The 26,408-nt window shown below is 39.7% G+C and overlaps 1 protein-coding gene and 1 long non-coding RNA gene across 4 annotated transcripts in view; one reads left to right on the plus strand and one right to left on the minus strand.

The window, feature by feature from the left end:
* Positions 1-13,463, plus strand: part of CPA6 (carboxypeptidase A6) — an 85,474-nt gene extending 72,011 nt beyond the window's left edge. For all 3 annotated transcript variants that reach the window (XM_030011863.2, XM_041123037.1, XM_041123038.1), the window contains 4 exons: positions 213-303; positions 5,017-5,219; positions 10,358-10,442; positions 12,047-13,463. In XM_030011863.2, coding sequence (XP_029867723.1) covers positions 213-303; positions 5,017-5,219; positions 10,358-10,442; positions 12,047-12,234 — 567 coding nt within the window. In that variant the 3' untranslated portion in view covers positions 12,235-13,463. The remainder of the gene's footprint in view (positions 1-212; positions 304-5,016; positions 5,220-10,357; positions 10,443-12,046) is intronic.
* LOC115340352 lies at positions 24-26,143 on the minus strand. Its single transcript, XR_005932206.1, has 3 exons — positions 25,220-26,143; positions 6,549-7,017; positions 24-2,535 (listed from the first exon to the last, which is right to left on the minus strand). It is a non-coding gene; the product is annotated as an uncharacterized LOC115340352 (long non-coding RNA).
* Positions 26,144-26,408: the final 265 nt, after the last annotated feature.

Consider the following 26,408-nt stretch of genomic DNA (forward strand, 5'->3'; position numbering starts at 1 on the left):
GACAGGAAAGATCAAATGGTTGTTACATCATTCAGATGTGAATTTCTGTATAAACTGGTCCATCACTTTGTGGCATGCAAAATGGAAGTAAATTACTGCAGTTAAAATATAATACTGAATATGTTTACCAGGGTTGGTTTGTTATGTGTACAAATAGATTTTTGCCAAAATGTAGAAATACTGCTATTTAACTATTTTATAACTTATGTTAGGATCGATTTTGGAGAAAAACAAGATCAAAGAACACAAGGTTTCCCTGTCATGGTGTTGATGCTAATCGCAACTGGAAAGTGAAATGGTGTGGTAAGTCTGGAGGTACTTTGGTCCACCAGTTCAGATTACCCTGTATTTAATTATCCAACAGACTAAGTAGGTTAGGTCACACCCATTGTGAAGTGTTCTCTTTTCCATGGTTAAAGTTGAAGCTACTTTCCCATAAAGCCACAAGCCAAGGCTCAAATCTTTCTTATAGCTTCTAAAAAAACAGAAGTCCTGAACTTTGGAAAAACACATCTCATCACAAGTAAAAAGTCATGGTGAGTGTGGCAAAAGTAAAAAAACATGTATACAGCTATTCTGTATTTCTGCAATCATGTAAATAATTTGAAGCACAGGATTGAGCCTGGCCCATCACATTTCATAATTTACCTGACTACAGCTTTAGGAAATATTTCAAACTTAATTTTATTTAATTCATCAATTCTCTGAAATGGCTTTAGCTTAGGAAATGTCAGACTTGCTTTGTTGGCGTCACAGAGAATGTCTGAGAATATTTTAAGGCCATTATTATTAGTGATTTAATAAAGAAAGAACGTGCTTCTAAATGCATGGAGATCCAGTTTTAAACTCCCAGCACTTCTGTAAATACTTCCATAAAAACTTACCTCAATTTTGCATAGAGAATGCAGCAGTAATGAAATACTAGCAGATGATTTGGAATGGGTCCACTGAAGGAGAAATGGTATTATATTAAATCTTACAGCAAGTCATAAAGGAGTAAGCATCTGTACAAGTTCTGGTGCAGCAGAAAATAATAGCACTCTGTTGTGAAATACAGCAATATATAACTGGTTCTTCTGCTGGCCTGCCTTCCCATCTTGAGCAACTTCCTTCACCTCTGTGTACAGCTGTTTTCTCCTCCAGCATTCCTTATTTACATTATAAACTGGTAAAGACAGAAACTGTGTTTGCATAGTGCTAGTGCAACGGCCCTCCCTTCAGCCTGTCCCTCTTCCACTGGAACTCTCTAGATGTTTCAAGCACTGTACAGTCTGTCTTGCAGCGACTGGATTCTTTAAGTAGATTTTTGAGAACTGTGAGGATAAAAGTGAGTGCAAATAATCTGCCTGGGGAGATTACAAATGAGGTGAGAGTGAACAGAAGCATGCATTCAATACAGTATGGACCTGTGAAATATGCTTCCAATTTTTTTCAATTCTACTTGCAGTAAGGAGGGAGCTGAAACAGAGGCAGTTACAGAAAGCCTGTGTTAGCTGAGAACCCCTCCACTACAGAAGACAGTCCCATAGCTGCTATCACAATCTTTAAGGCAATTTTATGCTGCAAAAATAATGTAAAAATGAACCAAAAAGTCCTGCATCACAGTTACCATCTTTTACTTAAGTGCGTAAGTCACAACTGCAGGTATATGGGGGACATACATTTACTGTTCAGAAGATAGATAGCCACCGGCATAGTTGGAATAAACAGTTTTCTGACAAAGTCTTCAGAGCCGTATTATAGGTACCTATCAGTGCAACATTAATACTCACACAGTGCATTTTCTTTCTATGCCTAATTCATCTTTCTTGGGTTCAAATCACTCTGCTCCTCCCTCTTCCTGCTCCCTAGCCACTGTGTTAAAGCATACTTTTTACTCAGTCCTGAAAATGTTTGCTTAGTTTTCAGTAACATTTTTTCTAGGCTGAGTGAAACTATAACATGACACATACGCATTGTGTGTTGTAGTCCACTACTTGTTGCATTTCTGCCCTCCACTGTACATGAAAGACAGGTCCCCACCCCGAGTTTAAAAAATAAAAATTCCTTCAAAGTTGCTCATCATCCCACCAAGTACATGCTCTGCTTCCCTCACAGGACCCCAAACTCTGTCTGATTCTCTATTTTGCCAGAGAATAAAGAGCTCTTTCATGAACTGGGCTGACTGGTGCTCAGAAGATCCTCACCCAGCACCCTATGTTCTCATTAATCTGACACTAAATGAGGCAGAGAAGAATCTGGATCATATCACACTTTGAGGCTTGATAATCATGGGGTGTTTAACATTTAATACTGCATATGCTTTTAAAAACCTTTTAATTCAGTTCCATTGCACTTGCAGTTTGCAGACAGGCTTGAACTTCACTGTGGGGCTTCCAGGCAGGTGAGTTGTGGCAGAATCCAGCCACAGCAAAGCCACTGAATGCTAGCTGCAGTGAGCTAGTTGGTAAAGATAACACAGCATCCCTTCTGCTTTCCTCTTCCCTTCTAGTGTAGGACTTTGATGTAAGCTTTATGATGTTGCTTCTGTATTCTCTAGGGACCAAGAAAAGGGCCATATCACTGGTTGTGGTAGATTTTACTCTGCAGCACCCTGTACCCAAAATAGTGCACAGAAATTGCACACAGACCCAGGTGAATACTGACAGCAAGATCTCTGAGTAGAAATGCTCCTTGCAGTATATACGTATGTGGAATAACTAGCACAATGGTTTAATGTTCATGAAATAAATAGCAATTTTAAAGCCAATAATGAAGTACTTACTTAGAACTAATTTATGTCATAGGGCAAATCCAGTTAAAGGGGTTGCATCCGAAGCCCCCAAGAGAGCAGCAGTGGGAGTTAAAATTTCCAGTGCATCCCATTTTCCAGTGCACCCCATTGCTCACTGAGGACAGTACCCCACACTGGCAGAAGAAGTGGCTGCAAGGAAGTTTGAGAATCATGCTCCGGCTCATCCATCCTCCCAGTCTTTCTTCCATACCAAAGCATTGGTTTTATCAGTCTCTGCACACGTTTCCTTTGTACATTTGATCTCATGGTAGATGTTGGAGGATATTTGTCCTCCCCTGGTATGCTATCAGGTACAAAAATAAGGCAGCATGGTAACGTTTTATGCAATTGCATTTTCTTCTCATGACTGTAACTCAGAAATTTCACAGGAGTTGATACGTACTGTATCATTTTTTTCTTTCTTGTGTTACTTCAAAAGAACTTCCAGTAGGAAAATTGAGGCTATCCTTACATTATCCAAGGCCACCAAACCCTCTCTTTTTACTACTAGCCAGCTTCACTTAAGGAAAGGCATTAACTACAGCTGGGATTGCAAATGGCTCACGATAGAAGGCTGGACAGTTTAGAGAGTTTTTTTCTTCACTGAAAGTCACTAAACTGAGTCATATTTTACCATTGGGTTATGTTACCATTCATTAGCTTGTAGGATTCTGCCATTCATTAACTGTGATGTCCGTTTTCATGATTCAGTATACTACACTGCTACAGGAGATGAAGTATCCATAAAAAAAAGCAAAGGTGCTGGAGGCTCTGTTAAATAGCTCTCCTTTAGCTATATTATCTGACAAGACATCAAGGCAGAGTGCTCTTGGGACTTGGATGACTTGGTGGCCATCTGTTCTGCAGGGAGGAGACCATCTGCCCTCTGTATAACCTTTCCATATCCACTGCAATCTAAGCACTAATACCTTTTGAAATCCCCACTTGTGGCCATTGAATGGTAGCCTCAATTTTCATATTACAAATGAAGCTGCAGCATGAAATTCTTCCACTTTTTAATTTTTTTCACATTAGGATGATTGCATAACCCTGTTTTAGTTCATAATATTATGCCTTCTCACACACTGCTCTTTTCTTATTATTTGAAGATGGCAGTACTTACTATACAAAGGAAAGCAAATGAAACACTGCTTCTGTAAGTCCCTGATGACACCGGAGAATGTCACAACAAAACTATTATTATTCTGTGGGTCAGTGTAAAACATGTGGTATTTTGAAATCCCAGTGGATAAAAGAGCAGAGTGGATTTGCATAAATATTGTGCTTTTAGGCCCAGGCCTTAAGCTGTAAATGAGACGGTGGCTTGATGAGATCCAGAATTGCTAGATGATAAAGGAGCCACTGCCACATCTCCTTTTCTGAGTTTCATCTTTCAGTACCTCATGGGATGTTACAAGCAGGCTACACTTCTGCAGCTTACTGCCACCTGAGCAGGTTGACGTGATGGAAGATATCCTCGCAACTGAACCCCTGCCCCAAACTTGAAGGAAAATTAAGCCCTGTGCAAACTGAGATGATTTGTATTTTAGTTAATTGAGCAATCATCCCATGTGGCTTGTCATTTTTTTCCTGGAAGGTTTGCAAGAGTAAAAATAGGCAGTAGTCAGGAACTATTCTCATGTTTTAAGCCAGACTCTTAAGATAATCATAGAATTGTTTAGGTTGGAAAAGACCTTTAAGATCATCAAGTCCAATTGTAACCCAACACCACCATGCCCACTAAACCAATAATGCCTGTTGAGGTTATCTACCTACCATTGTAACCACCTCTGTAGTAGCAAGTATGTTAAACTGCTCTTAAAGGCTAGATTTGTCTTGGCAGTGACTAGTGAAAGAGGTATAGCTCTCTGATTTCAAATTGACCAGTTGAGACCCTTCAATAGTTTTAATACTGGAATGCTATCATAAAATGTGCAACTCATATGGAAAGCCAGGGAAGAAAATACAATAAAGTCAGGCTCTTCTTTTTCTGTTGGGTTAAAAATATGTCCTCTGGGGAGAACTGCATGTAGTTGGCCAATTGGCAGCTTGGTGTGTCTACTAGATGAACAAGCAGATTGCTGTACTGAGGTCCCACTGGCTTATGCCCATCAGTCACAAGAAAGCAATTTGTTCATTGCTTTTCACACTTTTGCACGCAGGCCCACACAGGCTGAGCCAGAATTTGACCCTTGGAAATTCTCTGTGCTCGTTCACCATCAACTTTCTCTTTCAATCTCTAGATGAAGGTGCTTCATTTCACCCCTGCGATGACACCTACTGTGGTCCCTTTCCTGAGTCTGAGCCTGAAGTAAAGGCTGTTGCTCATTTTCTCCGCAAACATCGGAAACAAATAAAAGCCTATTTGTCCTTCCATGCATATGCACAGATGCTGCTGTACCCTTACTCTTACAAATATGCAACTATTCCAAACTTCAGCTGCGTGGTAAGTACATTAAAACTTGGGAAAACTTCTTCCCTACATAATATTTTTTGGTACATTTTGTTTTGAGAGGAGACTTGTTTCTTCAATACTTTGCACATATTTAATATTGAGTGGTATTTATTCTGGATCCACTTGGAATCGCATTTCTGGTTATATAACCTTCACTCAAAGTGAGTCAGCGGCAGTTTGATTAAAATGGTATAGTGCCTTCCATCCATCAGACCCTTTAAATTACTTTATAGGATAAATCCCTGGCTTTTAATTATAGTTATTATCATTTTATTTAATTAACTGTAATGGGAATTATGTAGTGAAGTCCTTGGGGATCTAGCTGAAATTCTGTCCCTTCATGCTCAGAACTTAAACACTAGGAGCACAAAGAAGATCATCCTCAATGTTATGAACAAAATAAAATTGAAATGGTTTATCTTTATCAATTAGAGGAGAAATCTCGTAGATTTCACCAAAAGTAAAGCTTCGATTGCTTTATGTATCATCCTGCTCAGACATAGTGTTCTTAATACTTTAAGACGAGCAGTTAATTAACATCAGTGGCTTTTGTCTATTAGAAGAATAAATTAATAAGACAACTTTTTTTGATGCAAGCCTATCAATTTACAGATATGTACATTTCATGTATTCCATGCTCATCCAAATGCAGAAAAACTATCCCCTCTGCTCACAGTCTGAGGTCTGTTTTTAGCTAGTCTCCTGTACATAAAACCCTCCCTATGGCTTATTCTCTTAGGGAAACGTGGCTAAGCTTTACTTTGCTCCTGCTCACAGACACACATTGTACCAACCAGTTGCAAGCCTCTTTCTTTTGCCCTTAGTCCCCAGTAAACTTACATTGTCCATATATCTCCCATTTTGGCCTTAAAAGTTGCAGTGACTTTTAACTTACCAGTTTAAGCTAGTTCACTTCAAAGGAGCTTAACTGCACCTTAGATTTATGCTGTGCAGAATAAATGATGTTGTCAGTCCTTGGAGCTTTGCTGAAGTTTCACTAAGCTGCCCTCCCAGGAGGCTGAGCAGCCAGCACTCCACAAACTAAACTCTTTTCATGGGTTTATTTCTGTTAAGACACTTAATTCAGCAGCTACTAAAAATTCTCCAGTCTGATGTCATTCCTGGGAAACAGAGCAAATTAGAAGCTAACTAAGCAGCCAGAGGAGCTGAAAACATGAGACTTGTGGGGACTGACCACCCAGCCCTGCACTGACTGTGAATAAATCCATGAATCTTCTTTTTATTCTACCTTCTCCACCCTCTTTTGGGAAGTGGCAAAGAGAAAGAAGCTCCCCAAGTGAATTGGTGGCTATTACTTACCAAAACACATAGACTGGGAATTTAAAGCCACAGGATCTCATTCCTTTGAAGGCCAGCAGGTGCAAGAATATTTTTTGAAGAACAGACAACACAGCAGAAGGTAAAGACATGGTGTTAGGAAGAATCAGCATCTCCTCTGCAAGTAGATGATTACTGGGTATCTGATGAAAATATCCAGAGTAACGTAAGGCAATAGCAGGTGCTGTGTCAGGAAATTCATTGTAAGGAAAAGGAGTCTCTAACTGAGAGTTTTCACACATACCAGTGAATCTTCAGTACATGTTGTTCTTGTTGCTCAAGGGCGATTTCCATTCTGAGACAGGGAGTAACTGCCCCTCAGCACACACACTCTGTCTTTCCATCCACAGCTTTTAGACCAAAGGAACCCAGTTTTTGATGTGTAGTAGGTGTTTCCCAGGTTTGTGAGACCTTGCATCAGGCTTTTCATCAGAGGGAGTAGAGCACAAACCTAAAGGGACAAAGAAAGACACTGTTTCAGACAACAGCCCTGGACAAATGGAAGCCAAATCCCAGTTCTAAATATTTTGCTAGTATTTGGACTCTATACTTCTTTTTATTGCAGTGGGTTAAAAAGAACAGGGAGGTTAGCATAAGAAACTGAAGTAATTTCCTGTTATTTAGAAAACTCGTTATGGGGATCACAGAGAAAATGAATGGAATACTGTTGCTTATTTAGTTGTGTGTTTTAATATTTGCCTACAGCCAAAGGCTCCATCACCTGGTGCCTCCTAAATGAATAGTCTTTAATATTTGAAGTGTCAAAAATGGTGACTGAGGCTGAGGTTTCAGATTCTCTAGTTCTTTCGGAAATTACAGTGAGCTGGAAAGTGGCAGATCTCTGCTTCCTGCTGCTGATGGAACAAGCTTTGTTGGTCTCCACGAACTGTGTACAGTGGACAACTGTAGGACTCCACACACCTAGTAGATAAATAACATTTGGTGCTAACAGGGGTCCACAATTAGTCCTGAGCAGAAGAAAGGATGTTTCTGTCTGGGTCGTATCATTCTAGTGAGCTGTCAGTTACCACTTTGATTAGTGTTCAGTTATTCAGAGTTGCTTTGAAACTGGAGAGCTGTGTACTGATCACAACATGCATATTCTGTTCTAATTTAGGCACAACTCTCTTATTAACAGTCTCCTGAAATCTGTTCTTTTAAGATACTTAAAATGAAAGTGCGCTTTTAGATTAAAAAAAAACAGCAGAAACATTCATCCATCTCCAGAGTTTAAATTCCACCTACTTTTCATCCCCTTTCTTCCTATGCAGTCATTTGCCTTAGTGTTTGCAGTGAATTTATATGGCATGACTGAGTTTGTGTATGTCTTTTTGTAAAAATCTGGTAATTTTATGTGAAGCTTTCTCCTTGAGGGTGTTCAAAGACTGGTTGCCTGGATTTATTCAGGATCCAACCTGTGCAGTATGATGCGGTTGAGAACTGTCCCCTTCTTTGGGCACATAACTCCAACAGTGAAAGCAAGCAGCACCCCTCAAGGCTAAGAGCATCGCGTTCACAGTGCCCAGGAACGCCTGCCTACGTGGTGGACGTGGACTTGGGTCACTCCCGCTCTGGCCTCCAGAAGGTTGCTGCCTCTGCACAGAACCCAGTACTGTTGTGCTGGTTTTAAATGGGCATTTTGCCAAACTATTTCTTCAGAAGAATTTCAACAGGGCTTGCTTCTGTTGTCTCATTGCTGTACAACGCGTAAGTCATGCACAGGGAGTCTTCTCCTTTGTGGCTATGTTCTCCTTTCCATCACGCATTTACCAGGACATTGCTCTCCATCCATCTCAGCTCCCTCAGCTGAGCCCTGCGTCTCACTCACGCCCTTGGCGTCAGGCCTGTTGTCAGGCCGTCCCAGCTCCGCACCACAGCCCTGCGACGGTAGGCACAGCTGCTTGCCAAATTTCTGTTGAGCAACTGAGCCTGGTACTTGGGGCTTCAGTGCAGGCACCGGACAACAGCCACAGGCTGCAGCTGGAGCTTCCCCCTCCCCGGAGCCCTGCGAGGCCCCACTGCCACCACCGTGGCCTTGCATTGCCACCCCGCCGCCCTCACGGCATCCAACACCTCTGACCCCTCATGGGTTTTGTGTGTCGTGACTCACAGAAGTTGAGGCATCTGTAAGAGGAGGAAGAGTCCCAAGTGGCAGCACTTCCCCCTTCCTCGGCCCTCCTCCCACCTCCTCATCTTTGGTGTCAGGCTGAGTCAGAGGTTACCCCTCACACCAGCTGGTGACCACGTCCCAGGCCAGCAGAAGTTCCCGGCAGCATTGACTTCAGCAGTCCCTGCCTCCACGCACTCTCTCGTGGAGGTGGCAAGAGGAAGAGAAGGGGCAAGCTGAAAATGTCGGTCTCCAGCAGTGTCATCCCTGTGCTGAGAAACAAACAGACAAAAAATCTAGTTCTGCCTAACAGATTTTTATAATGGCATAAAAAAGTGCTCTTTCATTTGCTAGGAGCAGTTCTCAGCATAAAATAAACTCTCCAAAGCCCTACTTGCTGTCCACTAAGTGAAAATAAACTTTTTTTTTCTGGAATGACGTTTTAAAGCAATTTTCTCTGGCTTCTCTACTCGGGCAGACAAAGACCCCCAGCAGGAATGCCTGTACAGGTCAGACCGAGGATTAAGCCAGAATCCCAATTCCTGACAATGGCAAAAAAGTGGAAGGTTAGGGAAAATGTATGAATGGAAAGGCAAGTATAGAGTAATCCCTCCCCAGTGCATTCATCTAGTGCCTCATGAATAACAAGGTATGGACCAAGTTCATGAAGACTTGCATAAACTGAAACCTACATCTCTTCAGTTCATAGAAATAAAACAACCATAGCAGCTTTACCCAGTGGTTCACAGTCCAGCAGTTTGTAGCTCCAAAGATGTTCATTTCCTGCTCTCTACAGGGAGATGGCTCTGTGTTTTCCTAGATATTCCCAGCCTTCACTGTACATTCTCCAGGACCCTTTTCTGTGGGATTATGATATTCCTTTTTCTTTTGAATACATGCATCCTGTCTCTGTGTTCAGATGCACTATCCACGTGTGACCCTCAGAACTTGCCATGGGCCAGGCCTTCTGCACCCAGTTTCACAGGATGCCATGAACCTCCTAAACAGACTGCATCCTTATGGGTGTTGAAATATAGGTGCTGATTTTCCCCATACAGTACTGAAATCACATTTCTGCAATAGTGGAAAGAGTTCTCCAAGCCTATATCATCTGGCCCGGGAGAAAGTTAGACCAGCAGTGAACATTCACCTGTCCGTCAGAGATTCAGGAGTGAAATTTGCCTCCTTCCTTCTTCCCACTCTGCTCACTGAACCACTATGGAGTGTCACCAAGAGATCATTTCTCCTTCACAAGCCCAGCAGAGATGAGGTTTAGTGGACTGGGAAATGCATCCACAGGTACTGGCAGAAAATGCATGCATGGCTTTTAAACTGCATAAAAAAGAGATTATTTCATCTCATGGTGTCACATGTTGCCTAAATTTGTTGTGTCACTAAATTGGTATATATACCTGTAATTACAAATACTTAATGGCTGATCACAGTGCAGTGAGCTTCTTTATGCCATGAAAATACCAAACCAAGTTTTTCAGGGAATTAGGGAATTGCTGTCAATAAGAATAAATAATGCATTTATCCTTTAAAATAAATTTAAATTAGCTGCCACGGACTCATGGAACACAGCATTACACTGGAAGTCAATGATCCATAGCTCAGGCTCCAATCACATTACAGTATTTAATTCAAAGTCTAATTTATATATTTGTTTTTCTTCCCCCCACAGGAATCAGCAGCCTATAATGCTGTTAACGCTCTTCAGTCAGCCTATGGTATAAGATACAGATATGGTCCTGCATCTAGCACTTTGTGTAAGTTTTCCTCTTGCACAGGTTTGTGACTTTGACCTACCTATAGTGAGGAGATTACCCTTATTATAACAAAGAAAGCAAACAGTGTTTAAAGTGAACTTTGTTCCAGGTGTGGATGGTGAGGAAGGCGGAAGATGAAGTCTTGTGACTGATTCAGTCAGTTGATTGCAGTAAGATTAACTCGATGCAATAAAAGAGATTAAAATGCAATGCATTTGAGAGGCGAAAGCCAGCAAATAACATGTTCAGAACATATACAAACAGATTTAAAAAAAAAAAAAAAGAAAGCTAAAACAAGATCTTAAAAAGCATATCTTTATCAGGCACTTTAAGTGCACTACTAAGTTATAAAATATTTGGGAGGAAATAATTCAAACTATGTTTCATTTTTCACCATTACTTTGCCTCTCCTTCTGTGCAATTGTGGACATCACCTAAAATTTAGGGTGATGTCTTTAAAAGCTAGGTTTCAAATGTCTCTGTGTCTAGATGATGATAAATGATAGCAACAGTATCTTTATTTGGACATCTTCCATTTTTCAGAGAGAAATTTCAAATGCATTTTTCCCTATAACAAAATATCTTTAAAATATGCCTTTTAAATAGGGAACAACATTTGTCAGGCAAGCTCTCCACATAGACAGGTAAGAGAAAAAGAAGTTTAATAGTTTTCAATGAGACACTTTTTTTTTACTGAAACTATGAGGCCTGAATGCTCTTGGTAATGATAACAGACATTGAAAAAGTGAGAAGCTTAAGTAAATAGCAAGATTTTTCACAAGTAACCTCCTGCATCTCCTCTGCTGTTGCTGTGTTTTAGCTAGAGCTCCACTTTATTGTGGGCCTCCATCTCACAGCACAGTCGTCATCTTGTGCTCATTACAGTGCAGTCACTCACTATGTCAAAGGAAGAGCAGTGTAAGTTAATGCTAGAATTGCACAGAAGACAGCAGGCCACACGAGAGATGGATCTTTATATAAATATAAGTGTCTTGGGTAATCAACATATGGAGATAACGAAAGCATAAGAAGCACACTTCCTCAGGAAGGTTTGTTAATATTAGACACCACCTATGCAAATGCTCTCATGCTGTAAGGAAATGGTGAGAAAACAAGACAGAAATGAAGAGAAAAGAATTTTAAAAGCACTTTGAAAAAGAGAATGTAGATTACTTTATCAATTTTCTCCCTTCTCCCTGCAAAGGAATTGCCTAAAAAACCCAAGGTAAACCCAGGAGCGTGCAGAGCCCCAGTCCAGCTGGGAGATCTTTGTGGAAGCAAAGCTTTAGACTGCACTCACCTGGGGACAAGAACAGTTTGAAGTTTTATTCTAAATGTTCTCTTTTATTAAAGTTTTGCTTTACACAAAAAAGTCAGTTATTGATTTTTTTTCCTGTGAAAATCAAGGGTCTAATTTATATTGTGCTGAGCACCTTTCACCATGCCCTTCTCTGAAGGTTGTTCAGGATCAGGGCAAGCAACACCTGGAGTTGCAAGTATATTCATTGAGGCCTGGAGACAAAATGCCATAAGAACCCTCTGGTGCTTTCAACATGATCTGCATTTAACATTTTTTTAAATTTTCTCTGAATTCCCTCTCTCAGATGTGAGTTCTGGTAGCTCTATGGACTGGGCCTACAAAAATGGCATCCCCTACGCATTTGCGTTTGAACTGCGTGACACCGGCCATTTTGGATTTTTACTTCCCGAGACACTGATCAAACCAACCTGCACAGAGACCATGCTTGCAGTTAAAAATATAACTCTTCATCTGCTGAAGAAATGTCATTGAGAGCTATTTCTAGGAGCTGGAAGTGAGCGCTTTACTCCCAGTGCTGATGCCTTTCAGTGTATTCAGTTGCCATTCTAAGCTCGGCCACTTCAAAATTATAGAAGCTAATGGGAAATATGGTATTGTTTCTGCCAGACCTACGTGGTGGGAAATGGAAAACATAATTTAATATCTGCTCTACAAAATCCATAAAGTTGATATACTGACTTAGTTACCAGTTTGGTGTAAAATAGTCTGTTCTTTTTGCAATAAAGCTTTGATACTACAACTTAAGTGGGGCAGGTCCAGGTCCACATACAGGTACCTGAAATAAAACTCAACTTCCAGACAGTCCCTGGCCTTACTCCTTTCCCTAACAGTAAGACTTCCCTTAGTGGGGTCTCTCGAACCAAGGGATAAAGTTTACATTCATGTATATGTACTCTGTGATCCAACCCAGGCCCATGTCTATAGCACTAAATGGCATACAGTTGCAGCTGGCCATGCTGCAAGCGGCAATGTGGCTTCCTTCTGCACGTATACATACACATGTATATGCATTTTTGTGATTTTTTTTTTTCACGTAATGCAATAATTTGACCCAAGGTTTCCTTTAACTGTTCGGAGAAACCTGTTTTCAAATATATAAATTGGGGTGGACTCAAAATCAACATATTGCCTTTGAAAATGTAACTTTCCTAGAGATGTGTAAGAATTATAATGAAATATTATTGAGATATACAATACTCTGCTTTATGGAGAGACAAAGCAACTTGCCATGGCTTGGAACTTGGAAGCCGGCAGTTAGCTGGTGCATCTGGGTTCTGCTGCAGTCAGTGTCTGCCCATTGCCACCAGCCAAGGATCTAGCCTTAAACTGTAACTAACTGATGTTAACTGATGTTTTATTTATCGGTATTCTTACAGTGAGTTCTGTAGCTCTATGGCTATGTGGCTGTTCTTCTTGGAAGTCATACTTTTTGCATGTTTTAAAGGAATTAATAATAGATTCTTAAATGAGCCGGATGTGAAAGCAGAAGCTTTGCAGCTGAAATACAGTGAATAAGCACCGTGTTTGAAAGAATAATAATGAAAGCACAGAGAATATAACAACTTGTTGAGGGTTTTTTTACTTTTAAAATACTATTTTTTTGATCTTATAATATCTGCAAAAGCATATATTTTACTTTATTAATTTTGACTTTAATCTTATGCCATAACATGTTAAATAAAACATATTTGTTAATAAAATCATCAAAGGCTTTTGAAGTATTCTTCATATTTCATTTAAGTATTAAAGCTTTAGTTCAATGATGTGACAATTTTACCTATCTGTAAAACATTACTGACACCAAGGATGCGATATTTTAAAAAACCTACATCCTCTCTAAGAAAGTACTTGAACTTAGCAAATGGACAACCTTTATGAGAGTAGGGAGCACTGTATTTAATTAAGAATATCATTGTCTTCAGAACTGCAAAAGGCAATCAGTGAGCAAAGATGACAGAATTGCATTCTATTTGTTTAACATTTTGTTAATAAAAAGTATTTATTTTAAATAAGGTTTCTGAAAGCTTGTTCAGATTTGATTAGTTCAGACTTGTTTGAGTAATGCAAGTTTCTATTCTGGTTTAATAAAAATCTAGGGGACAGAAGCTCTCAAAATATCTATCCACCAGTCATTTCCAATTGCTTATGACAATAATCATTAAATATTTTGAAGACAGCAATAACTGTCTTTTGCTATGCACAGATTCTTGACCAACGGTCTCAATAGTGGTGTAAATATTAGCACCAATTGTTGTGAGTTATTCTCAATTTAGGTGACAAGATTGAACTACTACAAGGACATTAAGAGACTGAAGTGAAGGACAGAAGGCATGAGAGATGCCTATCAGCATGAGGCAAATTTACCTCTGGATTGCTACAGTACAAACTTTTTCAAGTATGAGCTGGGAGAAACCAGATTCAGATGTGATGGTTTGATTCCTGCTCGTAGTCCAACAGTTTGTCACATGAAACATTTCAGCTTTATCTTCATACCATCAGATCTCCAGTGGTACTGGAAAGTAATTGAACTCTTGGAGCAAGAAAGGGGAAAAAAAAAAAACAAACCCTCTTTTAGTTACCAAAAGGACCTAACATTGTAGATCTAGTTGACCTTCTCAGACAGGAATAATTGCAAGTATTCTTACATGTATCTAAGAAGCTTTGACATTTAAAGGTACTTGATATCAAAACCAGTCCATGCATAAAGCTACATCCTGGTATCCGGATGGACTCAGCTTGAATACTATGTATTATGTGCAACTGAAAACTCTGAGCTGAGTTTTGAAGACCTGTGCAGGATAATTTAGTGCCCCATAGCTGAATACAAGTGTAAATAGTCTCTGAGCCCTTTAATTTCAGGGTCACTAAAGCTTATCAGAAAGACAGTCACTAGAAAAGAACAAACCCTATTTCCTGAATTAAGAATTTGTAAGACAATTTATCAGCAAGAGTGATTCTAAATAAAGTAATTCACCCTAAGGAAAGAACTACTGGAAATCAGCTATTTGGATATGGAACAACAGCTGTTGTGACTTACAAATGTTACTTCTCTGAACAGCTCTTTTTTATCTCCATAATTGCTTAATTCTCATCCCTTTGTACTTCTCTTCAGAAGTCTTTATTCCCTACAGGACAACAGAATCGATAACTGGTTTTGAGAAAAGTTAATTTATTTTATGATCGTAGGTATAGTTTATCATTCAACACAATAAAAATTACGTGAACAGCAAAACACTGGTTATTAACCCAGCAGTCAAAATCACGTATATAATGATTATATAAAATCCAGGAGTTACACTTCCATTCATTATTGATAGAATAATTATAACCACTTCTGTAACTTGGAAAAAGGGCTGTTCTTTTCTTTGATAACTTTTATTTTTTATAAACAAAATCCTGAGATTAATTAACGTGAAGGAAACAGGCCTATGCCTCTTCAAGTCACCCTTCCCAACAACAAAACAATTATCCCAAATTGCCTTGAATCATCATTCATAAATTGATAAAAAATCATCCTTTAGAGGTCAAAAAAGATACTGAGTTTGGTTGCAACCCTTGAAGAAAGAGCACAGCTGATGGGTGAAGCTCCCTGTGTGTTTTTCAGAAGTTGCTTCAAAAAGGCCAATGTATTCTGTCACTCATGTAACAAGCCTATGGAAAAATCCAATTCTTTTCTTAAATTTATGAAATTTGAATAGAAAGAGTCCAAATGACCTTGAATGCCAACATACATTTACTTCGAAACATGCAGTGCCAGTCCACTTGTCTATAACAAACTGCAGCGTGCAGATTGTGCTGCCTAGTTGAGGACTGCGCAAAATAACTGTTTATTGAAAAGACTGCATCTAATTCTTAAGGTTGGGAAGAAAGCATTATATTTCCTACCAAAAATAAGTTACTATTCAACTATTCTAGTTTATTCCTGTTAAACAATATCTTCCCTTTTTATGTTTACATTCAATTTAATGGTACCACTCAAAGAAGAAGATACTCGGTAGCATGGGTAGAGTAATAAGTATTTCTGTAAGCCCTTTGACCTTTCCTTTGCCTCTGCAAAACTACTATATCATTTCCGTAGTTCACTGTTATATAGCAGTCACATTCATTGTTAAAAAATGCTAGTCTCACATGTAACGACTTCATGTTTCTGACTTCTCTGCCTAAAAGCCAGATGTTAACTATTTTCATGCAGTTCTTAAGTGATGGTAAAACACCAGAATAGTATCTCAGATGTGTAGAAATACAACTACCCCTTTGCTGTAGGAAACACGACAAGAGAACAGAAATTCAAATAAATTACAGAGAGACTTTTTAAATATAAACCCCGTGACATTAGCTATACTCCTTTAAAAACATTTTAAAATGCTCACCACACCAAATACCTTTTCTGAGTTGTAAATTTAAAAGTTTTCTGTCCACAGAAAGCATAGGCCATTTGGCATGCTTAATGTACACCTGATTCTCACACTCATTCAGGATAAAAAATTAAGGTCGAAACAGCTGGAATTACTTCCTCCTTCACTGTGTGGGAGGAAACCTGGGTGCAGAGAGAGCTGCCTTCTGGCTGACTACATCGACAGGCTTTCAAGCCCCATCAGCCTTACGAAGTCAGGAGTAGTGATGCTGTTGGCAGGTCTGTCTTGGAGGAAGGTGAACAACTCCAGAGTGGTTTTCACAGTCCTTGGCTGAACATGCTTGTCACCCGAAGCGCGATGCACTGGTTGAGCAGTTTGTTGGAAATTCACAGCCTTAGGCTGCACGTGGTGTCAAAAGGGCCTGCCTTAACAACAAGGTCTTCTGTTAATACCTGCAAATTTGGAATAACTAGAGTCACTCCAGAGCAGTGAGCTAACACATGCTTCTCCTTAGCAAATGATGTTTGGGGCATGGACATTTAGAATAGACAAATCTTTAGCCCCTGAATGCTTGTCCTTGCCTGACAGGCAGGAGCGGTCAACCAGAAAGTCTCGGCTCTCTCCGCTTGCAGATCTGTTTGAGCCCTCTCCTGAGAGACCGAGTCGAGCACAGCAGGGCTTGCCCTTGGATTTAGACATCAGGGAATGCACTCATAAATAATAGATTCAAATGTTAATTTAAAAAATCTGCCACTGTCCCCAGCCATGCAGAAAGTGCACTCTGCTTGCGACAAAGAAAATCCATCCATTGCCATAAAGACATGGGATAATGTATTTCATCCGTCCTGCCTGCTCTTAGAGTCCAGCCACCTTAGCACTGCTCAGTGTTATTGAAGAAGACATGTGGCAGAATAGCCATAACAATAAAGTATTTTAATCTACCCTCAGGTCTGTAGGAGGACACACTTTACCTCAAGTAATAGATAACTGCTTCTGAAATAAATATTGTGGTATGACTGTGAGCAGGTGTTTTAGTCTTCTGTGCTGACTACTATGTGCCAGGCTATTCCTCTGCATACCAGGATGGCTCGATGCTGGGAGGGCTGTCTCTTTTTTTAACCAAATAATGAATTCTTTTTTTTTTACGAATTCTGAGCAGAATATCAAGTTAGGTCTGAAGATATATACACACCAAGAAGTATAAGAAAGTTTCATTTTATAACAGAATTTTCAATTTCTTGAAAATAATGCATCTGTTAAAATCACAGCCAGAGTTTTCAGGTGGCTTATTTTTTTCAGCATGCCATAACTGAAAAAAACAGTATAGCAGCCTGAAAAGCTGAGCAGAAATGACTGATCTACTTACTGTTTCATTTCCCTTGTTTCATTTGACTTTGTTTCTAGATTGAGAAAATCTGGGTTGATTGATTGGGCTGAATTGAAGGAGTGCAGTCAAAAAGCTGAGTGTAAAGGGTTCCTCTGTGCTTAATGAGCCAGAAATAGTTACTTTAAAAAAAAAAAAAAAGGCAACTTGGTATATTTTAAGTTCCTTATACAGACTAATTGCTTTACTCTGAATTAAATTATCACAGTCACAGAGCTTAGCATGGTTTGGCAAGATGTATTGTTATTTTCCTGTGAGCCAGCCAGTTTTCTAAGGGTTAAATGAGTGAAATGCCTGCTAGTGTGGTAGGAGAACCAGAGCTGCTCTTTGGCCTTGTTAGCACAGAATCTGTCAAAAAGACAAAACGTACTTGAGCCTTCTCTAACAGGATAAATTTGCTGTATCATGCTGCACGCGTCTCCATTCCTCTTCCTCCATTTCAAGAAAGAAGTGGATACTGTCTGTCGGTGATGACTTCAGGCTATAAGAGCGCCTAACTTTTGGTACTAAATTTAAATCATGAACCTGTTAAAATGTGTGAACTTCCCCACATACCTACGCAGATCCATTCACACACAAACAAGATGTCTGTCTGCACAATGTGTACTGTGTGATGGTTTACGTAATGGTGTAGCTGCAATTCTTGGCAACCACAGGGCTGCTGATAGCAGGCAGCATGTGTTCGGCATCTCTCCTCTGCCTGCTGTAAGCACAGGCAAGTTCAGCTCATTTGGCCAGTTCCCTAAAAGCCCCCAACACTATTTTCACTGGTGCAACACAAGAAGTCCTCCTCCTGCGGTTCCTGCAGTGTATTTCTGTGGGTTTTCTGCTACTGCCGTTAACACATCGCCTACAAGCTCAGATCATGGGCCAAGCCCTAAGCCCTTTGTGTGTTGCACCATAAAGAGCTAAGAGGTCGCGTTTTGCTATTGCGAATGCTTAGGCTGTAAGAAGGTGTTAACTCCCTCAACTCCCAATGTGGACTGCATCCCAGAAAGCCGTCATTACCTCATGGGTTATGAAGAAGGCCCTATACCATTGCCCATAGCGATCAAAGGTGTGTCTAAGGCTGTTCCTGTAATGTCTGAAAGCACTAAGGAGAGCGCTGGAGAGCCCATACCAGCTGCCACCAGGATTTTTGGACTGCTTCAGCCCATGAACAATTCTTCCATATACGAGACGCTTGAAGGAATACATTTCTTATGAATTTTAAAGATTTTCTATTAAAGCTATTGTGGTTATTTTAATGAGGTTTCTTTTCTGAGAAATGAGGTCTCTTTTCTGAGATGCTGAGGTAGAAATAATCTGAAGTTGCTGTCATGCTGAAGGTTGTTTAGGGAGTCAGTGGATGCAGTCCACTACCTGTCAAACACACACCTACCAACACTGCAGATAATAAGTGCAACCTTCAGGAGATGTCTCAGCAGACACCTCGCAGCAAACATTTCTGAAGAGCGGGCTACTCTTCAGAGAGCAGTTTTGACGCAGACTGGCTAATGAATGTTGGGAAGCTCATCTACAACTCTCTCCTCTTGAGCGGAGAGTAGGAACATCACATTTCCGCAGCTGTCAGGACTGCACTTTTCAAAAAAAACATTAAAAGTCTGTATCAGAGTTTTAACAGAGAAAGGAAGGTCCCCGCTCATTTCACACTCCTCTGCACGGCACCAGGGGAAGGGCTCCTTCGCTCGTGTGCCTGGCACGCAGCCCATCAGAAAGAGCACTATTTAAAATTGCTGGAATCACCATCCTGTTTTTTCCTTCTGTCTCTTTGACAATCTTAAACAATCCATCATCGGCCTGAATATATGCAATAACTCTCCCCCATTTAGGTGTCTATTGAAGGACACACAAAAAGCTGATTTCTTAAAAATTCCTTTTTGTATTCAGTGTTTTCCATTCTGCTGAAAACTAACAGTTTGTATGTACAGGGGAAAAAAATAATCCTGGAAGACAATTTATGAAAAGTTTTATCCAAAACCATACTAAATGCAGTATGTATCATCTTCATACTCTAATTCTGAATGCACAGACCAAAGGTGGAACATTTGGAGCATGTTTTCAGTTTTCACTCGGTATCAGGATGTCGTGGTTTAACCCCAGCCAGCAACTAAGCACCACGCAGCCTCTCACTCACTTCCCCCCACCCAGTGGGATGGGGGCGAGAATCAGAAGGAAAAAAGTAAAACTCATGGGTTGAGATAAAGACAGTTTAATAGGACAGAAAGAATAAAATAACAATGGTAATAATAACAATAATAAAATGACAATAATAATAGTAAAAGAACTGGATTATACAAAACAAGTGATGCACAATGCAATTGCTCACCACTCGCCAAGTGATGCCCAGTTAGTTCCTGAGCAGTGATCCACCCGCCCCCCCCCCCCCCCCCCCCCCCCCCAGCCAACTCCCCCCAGTTTACATACTGGGCATGACGTCACATGGTATGGAATACCCTTTTGGCCAGTTTGAGTCAGCTATCCTGGCTGTGTCCCCTCCCAACTTCTTGTGCCCCTCCAGCCTTCTTGCTGGCTGGGCATCAGAAGCTGAAAAAATCCTTGACTCAGTCTAAACACTGCTTAGCAACAACTGAAAACATCAGTGTGTTATCCACATTCTTCTCATACTAAATCCAAAACATAACACTATACCAGCTACTAGAAAGAAAATTAACTCTATCCCAGCCAAAACCAGGACACAGGACTAAAAATAGAGGTAAAGGACAGAAGTCTAACATGGAGTAGAGGACAAAGTCCAAAATAAATAGCAAGACTGTAGGTCCCAAGAGCAGCAGAGATTACTTGGGCTAGTATAAAAAGGCATTTTTATTTTTAACCAGGAATAAAATCACTGAAGAACCAATACCTCAGAAAGATGAAAAGAAAAAATGTTGAATAATGTTAATGTGCTGAATAATTAGAGGACTGCTGGGTCAGACGGCCTACTGGGAGAGCACATGGCTATCTTTGACTAAACAAACAGTTGGAAGAACAAAAGTTAGAAAAAACCAAGCAGAGACTAATCATTTTAGATTGAATGACACTCTGTGAGAAGTATAAAAATATCTTCATCCTGAGTAAGTAAACAGATACTGCTGGGATTATTTCTAAAATTAACAAGCAGAGAAGACCAAAGGGACACTAAAATCAGGAGAATCACTTCTCTGTTCACCTGATGGTGTCAGAGCCCACAATCAAGCTTCTCTTACCTAAAAAATTACCCGCCTTTGGAATACTCCCATGGGGGCAACGTTAATTAATATTCAGGAACCCTGTGACATAATTAATTTTTAGTGTACATGGATATTAGCAAAGAGGTAAAGGTATCTAGTAATTCTCACTACCTTCTCTGGCAATTACAGTGTTTCCCACTCCATGCAAGTTGGCACTTTATCTCCACCTCTCCAGCTGTACATGTGGGTAAAGCCTAACACAGCAAAACAGGATGGGTATCTGCTGTGTGAAGCAGCAGAGCAGCGGATTCCATACAGAGGCAGCAGAAATCGTCTGCATTATATTGGGGCCGTATTTCCACAAGGGAACGTGTGTAAGTGTAAATCTGCTGCAAGATACTGGAGACCAAAAGGTAAAGAGGGTTAAGGTTAGCTTCCTTTATGGAAAGCCTCACTTGTCATAAAATTCATCACGATATTGATCCCGTTGCATGGTAGAAGTGCATTTCTTCTACTTTTCATTAGACATCCATAACGCCACGCAATGATGATTTTTTCTCTATTCTTCTGCATTGCAATGCATTTCATAAGTGCACAGCTTTTAAAGAATAGACTGATACCATAGCTGAAAAGGATAAAGTTGCAGTACCACCAATATATGGTATGAAATTAAAGGCATGCCATAAATTCCAAGCAAAAAGCAGTACTGGAACCCAGGAGATGAGACTTACATGGGAATGTTTCCAAGGAAGGCTCTCCTAGGCTTCACTAAATCTTCACAATGTGTATCTATTTAAACCACACTTTATGCTCAAATTCACTGGAGTACTGAAGTCAAGGCTTCAATGAAAGGGAAAACTATTGGATATGTATCATTTTACTTGCCATTCAGTGTGGGAAATTATTTTAACACAGCCAGAATCAGTCTATTTGCCTAGTATATATCTTTTAAAACAAGGAACAATAAATAAATAATAATCTTTGAACTCTTGCAAATTTCTTTGTTATACAAAAGAGTATTACTTATCAAGGCTGTCATGGTTTAACCACAGTCAGCAACTAAGCACCACACAGCTGCTCACTCACCTCCCCCCCACCCAGTGGGATGAGGGAGAGAAATGGGAAAAAAAAGTAAAACTCATGGGTTGAGATAAGAACAGTTTAATAGAACAGAAAAGAAGAAACTAATAATGATAATAATAACAATAATGAAATGACAATAGTAATAATAAAAGGATTGGAATATACAAGTGATGCACAATGCAATTGATCACCACCCGCCGACTGATGCCCAGTTAGTTCCTGAGCAGCGATCCCCATCCTGGCCAACTCCCCTCAGTTTATATACTAAACATGACGTCCCATGGTATGGAATACCCCTTTGGCCAGTTTGGGTCAGCTGCCCTGGCTCTGTCCTGTGCCAACTTCTTGGCCATGCATGAGAAGCTGAAAAATCCTTGACTTAGTGTAAACACTGCTTAGCAACAACTGAAAACATCAGTGTGTTATCAACATTATTCTCATACCTAACCCAAAAGATTGCACTATACCAGCTACTGTGAAGACAATTAACTCTATCCCAGCCAGAATCAGGACAAAGGCTCACACACATTAATCACAAATCTCTCTGTGCTTTGCCCTAGGTGTTCCCTGACAATTCTATACACCACTGTGATAAAGATCCAAATCTTTAACAGCCCATTCACTATTATTCAGCATATTGATGACAACTGGCAATAATCCCACAGCCAAAAGTGTACTTGAGGTTTCTGAGATATCCCAGTAAATCCTCTCATTCTTTCATGGCTGGAAAAAACAGGCAGCCCTTTTACCTCCTCCTGGGGGATAGTAATGCAGGGTACTAAGGAAGAAGGAGGTGTTAGAGTTACAGGCTTACTGATGCTGCCACTCACCTTCTGTTTTTTCTGTATTCATCCTCTGGAGTGGCAGGCCTCAATTTTCACCTGTCTGGGAGGAGAATTTCACAGTCCTCCAGCTCCAAAGGTGGGATTTAATTCATTTGACTTCAACTATATGAAAGCTATTCATCTAAACTAAACTGACTTCGTTTCCTCTGTAGTTGGTAGAGGAAAATGAAGGATGTAGAGGATGACAGGTCACATCTATCTTCGACTTGGTACCATCGGTACTGCATGAGTTACTCATTAGATGTTAGTCTTTTTGCATAGCAAGAGCCCAGATGACAGCTTAGACTAGGTGCCTAGCTTTTATAACTGTTAAAATTAATTAAGATAAATTCCACCCTAGCATGAGACGTGTCCTTTAATTTCCAGTAGATCAACCATGCTTACATACCAGTTCTGGCTGAATTCAGGTGCCTGAAGTTCTTTCTCTCAGGGTTGCCCATGGCACATGGGACACTCAGGGAACAAACAGCCTTCTTAAAAATAAATGTTATTTATTTTTGCTGTAAATATTTGTCTTATAGAAAATAATGTATACATAATCATTAAACTGTCTACATATATTTCTGCCATGCAACTTCAAATATAATTCAGGCAGACCTAATTTCTTCAGCCACCACAAGTGAAGCCTGGCCTCTTTCAGGTGCTGTGGACCATGAACACTTCTCCCTTTCTGTCCCTCTCTCTCATGTCTCTTTAATCCTGCCAGTTATTTTTATTACTCCAAATTCACATTTCATTTCTTGTCCTTGTAGTTTGCTGGAGAGAGAGCCAAAAATGTAAGAGTCCCCATTAATAACAATTAGCTCTCTAACTTGAAGTTAGCTGCTTGATGCTTTTTTTTTTCTTCTTTTCTCCTGGACAGATTTTTTACAAGTTAAACAAGTGATACCGTAAAGTATACAGAAGATACCAAAGACACACAACATACCAGCAATGTAGAGTATTCGAAATCTATCATAGGGCAGTTCCAAATCTGTCACCGAAAATAGCAAATTCCAGGGTTGGTGAGACCCTGTGGATTTCACTCCAGCAGCTGACTGGCTGCCAGCTGCCTGCTGAATCCATAGGAGATGCCCCTTTAAGCAGTCAGTATCCTCTGTTAATAATCTCTTTTTCCTGCTTCTAGCAGGCATTATACGATATTTAAAGGCTACTGAGTTTAAAGTGCTCCCTGAATTTAAAGTGAAAATGTTATCTTATTTTTATAAGAATGTATAAGAACTTAATGTTTGATGGAAATGATCAGTAATTGAGACTAGTAAACAAATATTCGAAGTAAGCTATAGCCTCTTCAGCCTCCCACTGCAGAAACCAATCTTGTTCTTATAAAAGCCAATACTTTTCTTAGAAAGAAAATATGCTCTGAGCTTTTTATGAGCAAGAATAACAAAATACAATCATAGTTTCATGGTAAAACATTCATTAGAATTGTATGAGTGAACAAAATGCTTTCTAGTAAATGACATAGTAAAAATAACTTCAGAATTTATGCATAGAAATAGTGACTACAGATTTCTGTATTCTGCGATTTTTAAAATAAATGAATGTTTGCAATTATTGCAACAACATTTAGGTTTGCAAATACACCAGAATGTTTTAATATATTTCACACGGTGACCACATTTACCAAATGTGCACAAATACACAAAGCCTGCTTATAACACATTTCTGTTATCTCTTGGATTTTTAAAACAGAGCACAGTCAGCTTCCACAGAGGGCTCACACCTATTTCGAAGGACACAACCTCATTTTTATACGGTACACTGTTTATATGTGAATTTAAAGCCCATTTGGATTTTAATCTTCTACCTTTGATCCATTACTACAATGAAAAGAAGTGAAACCATGAATTTAAACAGCCACAAACTTGGGGTCTCACATTTTGTGACATGAATGCCTCAAATTACTATTTTTAAATGATGCACAATTGTCTACCCTCCTTTACATATTTCTCCATGGACTATTATGCCTTAAGATTAAGGAAGCTATCTTGCAGGTGCCATACATACTGCTTCACCAAAAAAGGCAGAAAATTCCAGTTGCCCAGGCTGAGTGTTCTGGTTTCTAAGTATCCAGATTTGGGTTGACCTCATCCATGTGACAGAGCTTACTGCCAGCACACTTTGTTTTGAAAAACTGTACCATATTGTTTCCTTCTTACATCTGTGTTGATGCCATTTGCATGCAATAATATCCCACGTATTATTTCTGTTTTAAAATGGTAAGCAAAGGAAAAGCAATGTGCTGACAAGTTTTAACCCAAGAAAAGTTAAGGAAGAACAAACTCATGAACAGAAGTGGTTTGTCAAGTGAGCATTTTAAGGACGACACCTGTGGCTATCCAGAGGTGTGACCTCCAACCCATGCATACACAAGACCAATTCAAGCTCCACTGCCATAACCTGCTATTAAGTAAGCTTTTATTGCAAAATGTATCTAGTCACAGTGCTACCCAAGGAAGCAAGTTTGGTCTAAACACTACAAAAACACCATAAAAATTACCATTATTGTTGACTTGTATCATTATGTATCTATTATAAGGGCCCTGCATAAAGCCTCCTCTTTACAGACCCTGTGTTTAAGCAAGGGTTGCAGTACTGGTAAGCACAACTTACCTCAAATCACATTTGTCAGGAACTGAGAATAGAAGCAGTCACAAAAATCAGCAATGGCTCTATGGATTCGGAGGAACTTGGCCGTGTAGAATTATCTGCTGCATGTCTCACAACCTATGATAAATGAGATTTTTACCAGCCCAACAACATTTGTTTGTTTGGCCTTCTCAGCTACAAATAATTGTAAATTGCACCTCGACAGTCCCACCAGTGGCACAGCAACATTTTCTGATAGCCACCGTCACTACTCCTGTATGAGGAGATCTAAAATTATAAAGCTTTTATCAAGAAGCAGCGCACAATACACGCTTTCAGATATCAAAACTAAACACTCCAGGTCTGCCTGGATCTGAACCCAGACAGCAGCAGCAGCTTTGAATGTCATGAGAAACCATCCATCGTACATTCTGTGAACCAGTTAGTCCCATTTTTAATGATCCAGATTGCACATTAGCTCTGACACTTGACTTGAAACTAGAAACATCTTGGAAGTCTAATCAAAACTGTCACAGGTATTTCAAAATGTCTTGTAAAAATATCTGAGTGAATACACATCTAGTAAATACTTAGTGAGTTAATTGGGATACTAGAATGAATCACTACAGCACTTCTTTAATGTCTTTCTTCTAGGCAAGAATATCCATAACTCCCATTCAATTTTATCTTTCTAGTTATTCACATTCAAAATCTTTCATTCATGCCATGAAGCCCACAGTTTATAATGTATATGCTGAAATATCAGTTATTGCATTTTTGACAGGAAATAACCCGCTGCAGTTGCTGGAGGAAACAATCAGGCAGATTCAAAGATCACTTCATGGCAGTTAGAAGTGGTTATTGCTCCAGTCTCATTGCTTCTCACCTTAATTCACATGACTTTTATGACCTCTCTGTCTAAGCTTTTCAGCACAGATATTAAAATACTTGAAAACCATCCTTGTTATTCATTTGACTTACCCTACCCAGAGATTAAAGGGCTATTTTTCTCCAGCTGAATTCCATTCAACTTTTCTCAGTTCCTTTTCATTTTCAACCCTTCTTTTGTTATTATCAGCTTATTGAAAGAGATCTGCATAAACCTTTGAAAATGCACAAGTTCGAAAGCGATATGCTGAATTCACCTCAGATCAAGGGCAAGAGAGTCATTCAGCATGTAAAAATTAGGTTAAAACTAATGCTTCATGCTCCC

Source organism: Aquila chrysaetos, chromosome 4 (genome assembly GCF_900496995.4).
Source record: "Aquila chrysaetos chrysaetos chromosome 4, bAquChr1.4, whole genome shotgun sequence".
Classification (NCBI taxonomy): domain Eukaryota; kingdom Metazoa; phylum Chordata; class Aves; order Accipitriformes; family Accipitridae; genus Aquila; species Aquila chrysaetos.